Genomic DNA, 12,912 nt, shown 5'->3' with positions numbered 1-12,912 from the left:
TCATGCACATCTGGACTCCAGATATGTTGCTTTTACATTTTCCGCAATTAACTAAAGATAAGAAATGTCTGCTGATTCATGCTTTGATGGCTTTTAAGATGTCCATTGCAAAAAAACTGGAAAAAGACAGCAATTGATTCATGGCATATTAAGGCAATCATTATAACCCAATGGAAAATGGAAAGGGGTATAGCCTCCAATTTAAGTATTAATATTCGCCAATATGAGATCTGGGATAATTGGATAAAGGTCCTTGAGAAGCCAACATTGGAAAGTGTATTTTGACAATAAATAGGAATTTCTAGAAAAGGGGAATCTAATATGAACTAATAGTCGCATAAAATATAATATGAATGATAAAGAAAGAAATGTCAACTTTGTTGTTTGTTTGTTTGTTTATTTGTTTATCTGTATATGAGTAGCGATGGAAGTGAGGGACATTTGGCTCCCGGCACTTTCACCTCTACTGATGATTGTATGTTTGAAGTATATGTTTTGGTGAGTAGTAATACTGTTTAATATTATTGCTGATATACATTTTTTGGAACATAATATATATACTTCTTTGTGATCATGTATGTAAACAATATACTGTTTTTGTATTTATCTTGTGTATGTACAATATTGTATAAAAAAACATTAATAAATAAGTTATAAAAAAAAAAAAATGGTAGTATGTGCCTTTTTGGCCGCAGCCCTTCCAACAGTGATCACTCGTGGACATTCCCACTTGTTTCAATTGGAGAGGTGTGAGGTACCACCTCATGAGTGTTTTTAAGCCTGCTCTTTATGGTTTACACAGATAATAACTGTTGCAGTGACTTCCCAAATGTCCCTCCACACTGTAGGGTCGTCAGGTGGATCCAGGTCCCTCTGCCAAGCCGAGACATATGTCCGTGTATTATCAGAACGCTGTGGGGGTTGTTTGTCCTGCTTCTATCCCTTTCCTTTTATGTATTTTTAACATCATAAACTAATTTCAGGTAGTTCACAGGAATAACTCACTTGTGAGTTAGTGTGAAAAGAAGCGCTTCAAAAACAATATAGTAAGTAGCTGCTCTACAACACTCGTGAGGAGATACCTTCTACTTTACCGTAAACGTATATCAAGAAATGGTTATAAGGAAAGACTTTATAATCGGTGGGTGGAGTGCTCCATAAAGTCTTTCCTTATAATCATTTCTTGCTAATTTCAGGTAGTATCTATAAACGTTCACATGCCAAACCCTTTACCAATGAACTTGGGCTCACCACACATATCTGCCTCCCAGATCTCATAGACCCACTCAGGATTGATTAAAGATATATTCCTTCCATGATTCCCACACTTTAACAAAGGTAGGTATTGTGTGTCTTATTTTAACTGAGCGCTCATCCCTCAAGTGGACATGAAAGTAAGAATGCCCATGGGGATTATTTTATAGGCCTCTGGAGAACTTTTACCGCTAAATCCTTAATTCCTTACCAATAGTTGCTGGGCCATCCCACCTGTCATGCCAAAAGCATGAGTTGGTGTTTGATGTGTGTTGAGATATGTTAAGAGTTGTTTTTTTTTGTAAACCTTGGGATGACATTTATTGTGGTCTTTGATCTTGCACCAGGCCTAGACCATAAAACATCTAGATCGCCATCACCAGAGCTGGACGCAAGGAATTGCATAGAGTGGGCAATAAACTGCCAGACCAACCCCCTCTGATTCCCCCAACCCTCCCAGGGGTATGCCCACTGAGAAACAACAAGTTGAGATATATAATTAGGGTGCTGGACTATCCAGCTCAGTTCTTCATTTTTTCTCTGGTCAGCAACTTCTAGGAGACCTATACCATCTAAGACTCCCACAAGAATTCTATATGGGGTAAATACATGTAAGGAGTTTCTTGTGTTTTCTCCTATTTTATTTTTTTTTATTTTTTTTTTAAATTCTTTATTTGTGACGTGCAGAAAATAAACAGGTACATAGAGGTGGCCACGATAGCCGATGCAGACCTCTAGCAAGTGTACATATAAAACAATGTTGTGGCACACAAATTAAAATTACATTAATAGCTGCACAGTTTTCGTTGGTGGTAAACATTTGAAACTAGTCAGTGGTTAGTTATAAAATATAGTTAAACAGTTTAAACATAGTAGACAAATCAGTGGTTATTTATAATATATGATTGCGATTATGTTGTGCATGTATACAGGTGAGTTTCGATTTATGTCAGCCGGTAATGCCTTTCTATAAGGAGGCACTGAAGGTGGACCTTTTCTCTGCCGCAACATGGGTGGACCATTGATGAACTTATATATTGCTCTATACGGGGGGCAACCCTTGTAGCTGAAGGCTTATATCTGGTATCAGCTGCCCTGTGCCAGGGACGAAGTAACAGATAGTGCTAATTTGCAGTCTGCATAAGAAAGCCACAAAGTGGACCCTATAACATGCTACGACTGCCAGGAGGCTCAATAGAGCCTGGGTCCACAGGCATAGTGACTTATGCAGGAGGGTTAGGGAGACCCATTCTATGCCAACCACAGCCACTGGCACCAAAGCGTCTTTCAAGATTAAGAGTTAGATGTTTCACGTGCTGCCTAGATTCCCAGGTAAGTGAGGGGATATGATCTACGCTAGTGTGCATCGTATCATGCCCTGTAGTATGTGCAGTCTTTTGGGGGGGAAACTGGCGATTATGCTGATGTGTGTCTGTACATATGGGACTTGTTCTATATTATCTGGTAATGCCTTTCTGGGGGGAGGCACTTAAGGTGGACCTTGTCTCTGCTGCAGCTTGGGTGATCAAGTTAGATGCCCATAATTCTTCTATACGGGGTACAACCCTTAATGCTGCCGACATATATCAGGTAGGAGCTGCTCTGGGTCCGAAGATGGAGCAACAGACATTACTAATTTACATTCTGCATAAGAGAGTATCTGAGCAAATCCTGCTTCATATCAAGACTATTAGGAAGCAAAACAAAACCTGGGTCTATATGCTTAGTGGCGTTTAAAGTGTATGCTATCTAAGACATTATATAATAATTAAAGCCTTGGCTGCAGTTATACGCCGCGCATTTTGTCATATAGCCTATACGCTTAGTGTAAACAGGTTAAGTAAACATATTCTATACATTCCATAGCTATTGGCAAGACATAAACACTCAAACTTTAGGGTTAGATCGTTCATTAGTTGCCTAGATACACATGTAGGCGAGGGGATACTGTCTGCATACGTTTACTTCTTATCATGCCCTGTAATACTTGCAAGCAGTGTCAAGGGGACACTGGATGCTGAGAAAACTGGAAACTAAAAAACGGGAGTGGTCAAACACTGCGGACATGACCTGACTCAGTGGATTAAGGTCCAAATCACGCATGTTTCGGTACCGCTTCTGTCTCAGGTTCCTGCAGGGCCTGAAGCGCTTGATGTGCTTGTAATACGCGGAGCTGTGTTCCCCGTGCGACGGTGAGTGTGCAGGCTGTTATCTTTGCCCCTTTCAAGTCCGTGAGGGGTTCTGTGGGCGTTGTGTTCACGGGCATGCACTGTCCCTGTTCCATTGTCACTGTCCATGGTGTCTCGTATGTCTTCCACGGGTTTCTGTCGTTGCAGCTGTAGGGCCCGAAGGAATTCCGCTGGGTCTTCGTCTGCAGACAATGTCAAGATTGAGTCTTTTAGTGGGACTACCAAGGTACCCGCCACTCCCCATCGGTACCTGATGCCCCTATCTCTCAGTTGTCTTGTAATCGGCAAGAACTTCCTTCTTTCCACTAGAGTGAGGAACGGGAGGTCAGCATAGACCTGCACCTGATGATTGTCCACTTTGATGGAGGGAGTCTTCCTGGAATAGGCCATTAAGGCGGCCTTTACCGCAGTATCCCGGGTAACCGCTATTATGTCCCGTGATGCATCTGCTGGAGCGGTCGGGGCTTTGCGAATCCTGAACGCTGCCTTTATCGGCCAGGCGTCATCGTCCTTTTTCGCCCCCATTAGCTCGGCCAAATTATTGACATAAGTCAGCAGGGCCTCCGTGCCTACGTCTTCTGGGGCTCCGTGGATGCGGACATTCCGCTTGCGGTGGCGTGTTTCCAGAGCTGTTACGGAGTGGGTAAGTCTGTGGACTTGAAGTGTTAACGTATCAATTTGTGTTTTGGCTTCAGCCAGCAGGGTGTCCCTTTCACCCCCTTGTGTTTCAACTTTGTCCAACCGCTCTTTGACGCCCGTTACCTCAGTTTGGACCCCCGTCAGATCTGCCTTCCACAGCGCCCTTAGGTCCAGGAGAAGTTTTTTAATGTCTCCCTTTGTAGAAGGCAAGTCGTCAGGTTCGGATGTTTCCGATTCAGACTGTTCTGCGTCCGGGTTTGCGACCTGAGGGTTCTCCCCTTCTGCGGATGAGTCTTAGTCGCTGGAACTTCGAGGCCTGTCCGGCGCCATTTTAGGCTGTGGATGCGGTTGCGGCCTTTCGAACGATCGCCTGATATCAGGCTGATAGGGGCTCTCCAGGCGGGCATTTTTTTAATTCTTTCTACCCATTCTACTGTTGAGGGGTTTACCGCTTGATGTGGCTTGATTTTCAGGTGATTGCTCTTCTTTTTGCAGCAGATATAGACTTTTTCCAGGCGATGAGGCAGGAGCTCCCTGAAAACACGTCTGCCATGCAGCTCGGCTAGCCACGCCCCTTCTCCTATTTTATTTTATGTACTGTTTTGCAATTTATCTGTATGTCATTTTTTTCTGTATTTTGTACTCAGCACTGTGAATCTTTTTTGTCAGATTAAATGTTTACTTAATCAGCTTGTGTCTCTGTTCTCCATGAGCTTCACTCTCCAGAGGAAAGCTCAGGTAAACACGTTACCAAAAAGGGTTAATTATATGTGTTTGATCAGTAAAAGTAGAACTGTGATTCTATAATTCTCCTGTGTGTGGGGTAACCTAAGACACCCGGGTTTAAAGTCTTGGTGGTGGCAGTAAAGTGTGTACTAGGGGGTTAGTGTAGAAGGGATTGCAGGGGTTAATTGAGTGGTTGCTGGGACTAGCAACAGGTAACCAGGGGTCTGGTGTCATTAACCCTGTCACTTCCAACCCTGCCTATAGCCCACGCTCGTGACACCACCATATATGTAAATAGGTCTCCTTACGTCCGCAGGATAGCCAGCAGAGATCACATGGGTTACATCCAATTTTGTGTAAAATGACTGGGGTAATATGCCAGCGAAGCATATTACAATATTTACAATGGAACAATGGAACTCGACAAGGATGCCCATTATCTCTAACTCTGTTTGCCCTCTCATTAGAACCCTTTTTTACATTCTGATAAGACAAGCACAAAGTTCCTGCCTATGCGGATGACATTTTAATCTCACTTCAGAATTCCTCTCAATCACATCCACCTTTATTTCAACGACTTAATAGTTTTGGCAACACCATTCCATAGAAATAATTAGAAGATAAAAGGTTACAATGCCTTTTCTTTTTTTCCGTGTCTAGTGAAAATGTAAAAAAAAAAATCTATTTTCACTCTTAAGTTTTCTTTTACTATAACAAAGCCACAACATTATATCAGAGGAAACTAGTGTTTTTTCTGGTTTCCATGGTGATTGCCCCAAATTCAGTATATTTCTATTTCTGCTATCCAAAATACCTTTTGTCTCAAAGATGTATGTTGTGAATTCTATATTTCATACTTGCCGCAAAAAAAACCTTCCTATTTCTATATGGGAACCTGATTCCCAAGTTTCATCCTATAAGTTTATGCATGTTTTATGCATACAGTCCTTTTATTTAATATATCGCTATAGAACTTTTCATATACATATATATGGGTTTCAGCCTCACTGAAGACTTGGCGAAAAGCAACTATAGAAAGGTGTACTCTTTTTTAGTAACCCAGGGTCTTATCTAAACTTTATCCTGTTGTGTGGCTGTGTATTAATGGACCACTATAGTCGCCCAGACACTTTAGCTCAATGAAGTGGTCTGGCTGTCAGGTCCCCCAGGTTTTAACCCTTCACATGTAAACATAGAAGTTTCAGAAAAACTGCTATGTTTACATTGCCGGGTTAATCCGGGTTAATCCAGCCTCTAGTGGCTATCTTCCTGACAGCCGCTAGAGGTGCTTCCTCGACGCTCAATGCAAAAATCACTATAGTGATCCTTTAAATTAGCTTTGTTTCCGCAATAATTATAATATTGGCATGCTCTCAACAGTAGCTAAACAAGACATATAGCTAACACGTCTTACCAATTATTATTATTTCTTATCAGTGTTATGTTCAGCCTCATTGTTCTGTTAGCTCTGAATCATTTTATTTTTAGTTTATATTCATTATTAAAATCTTCACATATAAGGCATCTTCTAGGCCCCTAAGTGGGCATACAATGCCTGCTTAAATTTGAGCATACAAACGGTATGATATAAAATAACACAAACACGTTGCTTCTTTTCATGTCTTTATTGAAATGATTTATCAATCATTCAATGAATCTGTTGGAAAATACGTGTAAAGCTTTAAACTACAAAATGCAAACAAAACATAGATTGAATTAAGCAATGTGTAAAACCAATCGGTGTGTACAATGTAAATGCTATAGCTATATGCTACATCTACAGCTGTGCAGTGTGGCTAAACTTGCAATCACTGTTTTTAATACCCCAGCAAAGCCCTAAAATGAGTCTACTACACATCATATTATATATGTGAACAGATAAAATGAGAGTTGAAATGCATTGCAAAGATTAACTACTAGTAGAAAAAAAATAAAAATATGAGAAAATCAATTTGCATCGATTTGTATTCTGGACTATACATCCGAAAAAGAAATTCTTAGAAATCAAAACAACAATTACTTGAAATAGAAGCGGTTTCACAGCATGGGCTCTGCGTTTCCCGGGCATGCATATAGAATATATTGTGCCGTTAAAGAGTATTATTTTAAATCTGCAAGGAATGAGAACACAGGCTAATGATAAGAGTTCAAGTGAATACAGTGCTATTAACTTCTTTACTGATAGTAACAAATGCTACAAAAGATACTATCCCCAGTGAGAGATTATTAGTGTGATAGGTATTTAGTGTTTGTATCAAAAGGAATATTGCCCCTTTCACACACAGATGGATAAAGTGCTGCTCACAACATATAATTTTTGTGTTTTGTCCTTTGCTTGGATTGGTATCTTTATGGACTGGTGCTTTCCGTAACCTCATTCAGTGCCAGTCATGTAAGTTGTCTGTAAAGCTCTTTCTAGCCACAACTTTATACGAACATTATAGTGTTGGGAGTACTAATGTATTTCAGCTGCAGGGTTAAAACGGGGGGGAGGGGGCACAAGGCACCCAGACCATGTCATCTCAATGATTTGGTCTGGGTGCCTATAGAGTCCCTCCAAAGGAACACTCCCAATCACACCCACATAACTTCAATCCATTAAAGTTTTATTGGGGCCAATTTTACCTTCAGGGGTCAAACATTGTTACAATGGTTTAACCTTGAAGTTAGTCCTCCAGCACCCAACACAGCTGCCCCTGGCGTCCTTCATCTTTGGGCCACAGTATGAGGGAAATATTTGAGAAAAATTGCACATACTATGTCTCTCAATGGGTGGCCAGTGATTGGCTGACAGCTTTCAACCTACTAGCAACTGCTTGACTAAACCTTTCACTTACTGCAACGAAGAAGGGAAGTCAGAAGGCAACAGTGTTGCAAAAATAATCAACTTCTAAAGGTAAGACAGAAACCTTTCCTGTGGATAATTCCTGCCGTTCCTCTGTAGGAAGCTGAAGGGAAGATTATTCATCAAGCAGAATCTTTGATCCCTTGCCATATTTCACGGCTGTTTAGCCTAACAAGCCATTGTTTAGAGAGCTGAAATTCTAATATTTAGGCAAATGACTCTTCATTTAATGCTCGCCACGTTTACACATAACCCACTCGTAATTCTCCCTTTTGAATGTGCAATGGTGAATCTGCATTTATTATTAGATTAGTAGTAATACAATGCAACACATTTCCACCAGAAGTCAATGAGTCTTGTTTAATACCACGATATTCTTTACTATAACTCTTTATAACTATAATAGAATGATATGTTAAACCCTGCATACATATTTATTAGATGCAAAACTATCAAGTCTTATCACAAAGACGGATCATTTTAGTTTTGTTGGCTGTCATGTATTCAGGCCATGCTCATTTTTACTCATGACTATAAATTGGTTTTTTTTATTTTTTTTTTTATTTTTTTCAAACTGAACTTATCAAAATGTTCAATTATTTAAATTCACCACTTTTTGTCCAGGTTGATGTTTTCTGTAGACCTCTTTATTTTGTTTGACGTATCTATCTTTAACAAAGTACAGTAAACCAAATATTTAGTAGGTGAGCATTGTGCACACAAAAAAGGGTAAAAAAATAAAAATAAAAAAAAATTTGCCCACTGTGCTCCTTTTATATCCAAATTATTTAATATTGTCCACTAGACTTGTGCACGGCAGAACATTTCCGGCGAATATACATTTTTTGCTCATCTGAACCAGGTTTCATACTTGAGACTGTTTGGTTCAGATGAAATTCGTTATTTTCCGATCAGGATTTAATTTGGGCGAATTCAATTCCATTATCCACAGCTGCAGTTTGCAGATATACTTGAAAAGCCACAAGATATATATTTATAGTATAGTGGTATAGCTCAGAGGTATTTTTATCAGACCAATATTAGGGAAAGTCCTTAGTAATTGATATTATAATTGGTAGTAATAATATAAAGGAGGTTTAAATCCTCCCTCTTGCCCACACCCGCCATGCTCATAAGGGATAAATGGGACTTAAGAGGCACACATGGGGTAAAATGGATAGTTTAGAGGCACACAAGGGGTTAAATGGGTAGTTAAGAGGCACACAAGGGGTTAAATGGTTAGTTAAGAGACACACTGGAGCAGTGACTTAGGAGAGAAGCACAATATAGTAAGAGGGGTTAGAAGGCACACAAGGAGACACACAAGTTATATTTGGGTTATACTTGACATTCTGAACATTTAGTATATATTGTAATATTTAAGTATTTATATGTGAGATACGATAGTGGATCTGTACACTTTTGTTTGAATTTCCCTATATGCATCCTAATAAATACTGTGGCAACACAGATATGTTTAATAATAGGGGGGATAGATACATCGCTGACTCTGGTGGGCAGAAAACACTGAAACTTGGGTACCCTAACAACCCAAAAATACTATACAAGTAAAAAAAAAAGAGAGAGAGAAACAGGTTGAGCCAAATACATTGAGGGTAGTACTTGATAATAAGTTGCAAAATTAGATCTAATATGAATACCCAGAGTCAAAAAGTCTTATTGAGCTTGAGCAGCAACATCTTTAATTTTCTCCTTTGACGTATACAATAATATACTATCTTGTTTTTCCTTTTTTTTATTTCATATTATAGAACTGATTTGAGTTTGTGAAAATATTGGATTACTAGCCAAATGTACTTACCTTTACAAAGACCCCCTTCTGCTCAGCCTCAATAAGACTTTGGGACTCTTGGTATTTGTATTAGATCCTATTTTGCAACTTATTATCAAGTACTACCCTCACCGTATTTCGCACAACCTGTTTCTCTTTTTCTTTTTACAGATATGTTAAAACCTATGTATTTTTGCATCGCAAACATGGAAGTGCGTATTATGGCAGTAAAAATCTCACTAGTTCCGTCCACCGTGAATAGAATATGTGTACAGGGATTCAGAGCTCATTTGTATCAAAGTGATTTTTTATAGGCAGGACCTAATGTTCATCATGTGGGGGCAGGTAGGTTTATATATGCCTCCACTGCTATCTGGACTCAGCAACAGTTTACAGATTGACTAAAAAGGTAATCTTAAACCGAAATGTGACATTTCCTTTCTAAAAAAATTTTTATGTGCCTAGGAATTGTCTTCCGTTTGCTTTTGAACTTAAATAGGCGCAGAGAAAGGTATGCTTTTAGTGGAAATCACCAGCAAGCCTCTATTTTTCATTGCTTATTAACCTTTTTATGACCAGCAATGTTTATTTTTACACTACTCTGAAAAAGAGATTGGCCCTACAGCATATAACATATTAAATTGAAAATATGATGGACATATACGTTTTCCTCTTTTCAATTCACATGGGTTGGCACTCTCATTTTTGTACTCCTGACTTATAATGTACTGTGTTGTTCTATGTCAGTAAATTCATATCTATGGCCATTTTGCCTTCTTTCTTTTCCCTAACAGTAGGTTAAATACAACATATTTTGTTGTCTGTATCACCATGGATATTGAAATATGTGAAAAATAATGGCTTTTTTCCACCTAACGTCAGGATGAGCGATGGGCTTGCAATTGCTTTGGTATGTTATGCAGTCGGAGAAAAACAAAGTAATTCATGAAGGATCGGGCTCTGAGTACTCTAAGAGTGCCCAGCAGGGATGTATTGCTAATGTACTTTATCATTTAATGAAACCTCCTTAATTAGAACTAACTAACTAGCGCGTCATTGCAGTTCATTCTCTCTTTGTCGCATGTAAAAAAAAAATAAACACAAACCTCTACCATTCACAAGGCTTGTTTTGAAGGTTAATGCCTTGAGCTCTATCTCGTTTAACCCTTTTACATGCTTTGTCTTCATGGTGGAAAAAAAAGGATGTGTTTGAATGCCTTGTCTTATTCTGCATTATATGTGATTTATATAAAATCCACTACGTAATGCCACGACTTACAATGATATAACACCAACCTCAATCAAATAGACCAAAAATTTTTTTGCTGCACTATTAAGCCTGCTTCATTAAATGCAGCAACATCTTGCTTATATAATATTGTCCTCCTACACTGATAGCCGAGTGAGTGTTTAGCTCACCTAAATATGTTTGAGACGAAGATATAAAATACGTCATCACTAGAGACCTACCATTCCTGCTTTGCTTAAAATTAATAGCTTTATTCTTCCAAAATAATAAAATACAAACAAATTGCAGCGCACAAGGTCTTTAAACATACAATTTCCCAAAACAGACATGGAATGTCTCTGGTGATGCCATATTTTATATCTACTATTAAGACATTGCTTACAATAAGCCCGGCGTCAATGTTATCCCACTAACAACCATATTGTTATTAACATCACTGCAGGCAATACATTGTAATGACAATCAGTGCTGATCACATGACAGTGACCTATATAACTTGAGACATATTCTAATGTTTGAAACAAATCGCTTTGTAAGACATTTCTGTTTTTCTGATTTATTATTGCATCTTACACCTCATCCTTTTCCTCTCTTCCAGTGACATCCAAGGTAATGGAGAACAGGTTGGGAAAATCAGTCGATCAAAGGTGGCTTCACGTTTTCCTAAATTATCTCGCAGTCACCAAAGAGAATCACGGAACCTTGAGCCACAAAGTGGTGACCTCTGACCTCAACATCAATCCATTGAAAAATGAACTGCATTCAGCAGACTGATACAAACTCTTGGCTTGGTTACGTTTATTGGGGCATTTCTGCTCTTAGAGAGCCTATGGATCTCTCTGATTCCACCAACGATATCCTTTATGTTGCTTACACAATAATCATTGTGCGCTCCACTTAAAAATGTACATTAACGACCAACCTTAACTGAAAGATTGGGATATGTTAATTATATTAATCTCATTTAGGATATACACATAATCTTAATGATGGAACAAAAAACTATGAAACATAGGTCCATATACACTATAATTATCTTTATATTTATCAGTATTACGGTGGTGCATCACTATTAAGATTGGAAAATTGAAGGCATGGTCCGTGCTATGCCTCTGGGATGACTCATATTGTATCTGTACACGTTATGGTTTTCATCTTCGGACTGCCTGCTAGATACAGCTTGTATTCAAAATAGACATAAAACTACTAAGAGAGAAAAGATTATTAAATTATGGTCCTCTGTCTACTTTTGAAGGACAGCTTGCATGATCTTCCACAAACCAAAGCCATGACATCTGGAAGACCTGGTGTTCTTACCTGTTGCAGAAACATTGTCTTTGTAAAACTAAAGAGACACTCCAGGATGAATTTTATTGATCATGTAAACCCAGATGTGTTTTTTTTTTTTTTTTTTTTTAATAATTGAAAAATATTTGGTGTTCTTGTAGGATTAGCACCTAGTCTCTTATCTGCCCTCTGTCCTAAATAAGAACATTTCTTGGAAATTGGACATTTCATGACAACACCTGCACTCAAACTCATATAGAAATATATTGTTTCTCATATAATATTGTCATATAGAAATTAATGGAAGTTTGTATTTTTCTTAAGACTGTACTGGAAATGCGAGACCAACTCTCCTTCACTTGTATGAAGAAATGTTGATCATGAATTTTATGTGCATTCAGTTATCAATGTTGTGGAATAAAACGGAGAATGGACAGTGTTATTTACTAATATGGGAACTGGTGGAATTGTCCCACGCCTTCCTGCTGTCTTGCATTTGGTGGGATAATCCATATTTAATGTCCTGTGCGGCTGTCCTGATGACCCAAATTTGTTACCTGGTGTCCCACTTTAGGGAACGGTCTCTTGAGAGCCTGTCTGTGCGGCAGGCACTAGGACCAAGCAGATAGAGCAATAGCAGCACTGTCTGCATGGTCCTGTATGTTTGGGGTCAGCCTGAGATGCTCTTTCACTGGGGAGGCCCATCTATTATGAGCATCGCTAGTTGCATCTCTGATGAGGCCTGCCCACCAGTCCCGATTCTATAACTCCCAATGTTGGGTGGCATTTTGGCCCTGGAATTTCACACTCTAGAAAACCAGAGAGATTATTTTTTTCAATTTGGCTCTTTTTATCAAAAAGTTGCAATTCTCTCATCGATTCACAGTTTAGTGCATAAGTCTGTATGTAAAAGTGTTTACTTGTTTTTTGC

The 12,912-nt window shown here is 38.9% G+C and overlaps 1 protein-coding gene across 1 annotated transcript in view; it reads left to right on the top strand.

Moving 5' to 3' along the window:
* SNX29 (sorting nexin 29) overlaps positions 1-12,597 on the top strand; it is a 586,499-nt gene extending 573,902 nt beyond the window's left edge. The window contains exon 21 of the mRNA XM_063430302.1: positions 11,293-12,597. Within this exon, the coding sequence (XP_063286372.1) occupies positions 11,293-11,422 (130 nt within the window). The 3' untranslated portion in view covers positions 11,423-12,597. The remainder of the gene's footprint in view (positions 1-11,292) is intronic.
* Positions 12,598-12,912: the final 315 nt, after the last annotated feature.

The sequence above is a fragment of the Pelobates fuscus genome, chromosome 8 (assembly GCF_036172605.1).
Source record: "Pelobates fuscus isolate aPelFus1 chromosome 8, aPelFus1.pri, whole genome shotgun sequence".
NCBI lineage: Eukaryota > Metazoa > Chordata > Amphibia > Anura > Pelobatidae > Pelobates > Pelobates fuscus.
Note: the sequence above shows the minus strand (reverse complement) of the source record. Positions and strands in the feature narration are given on the sequence as shown.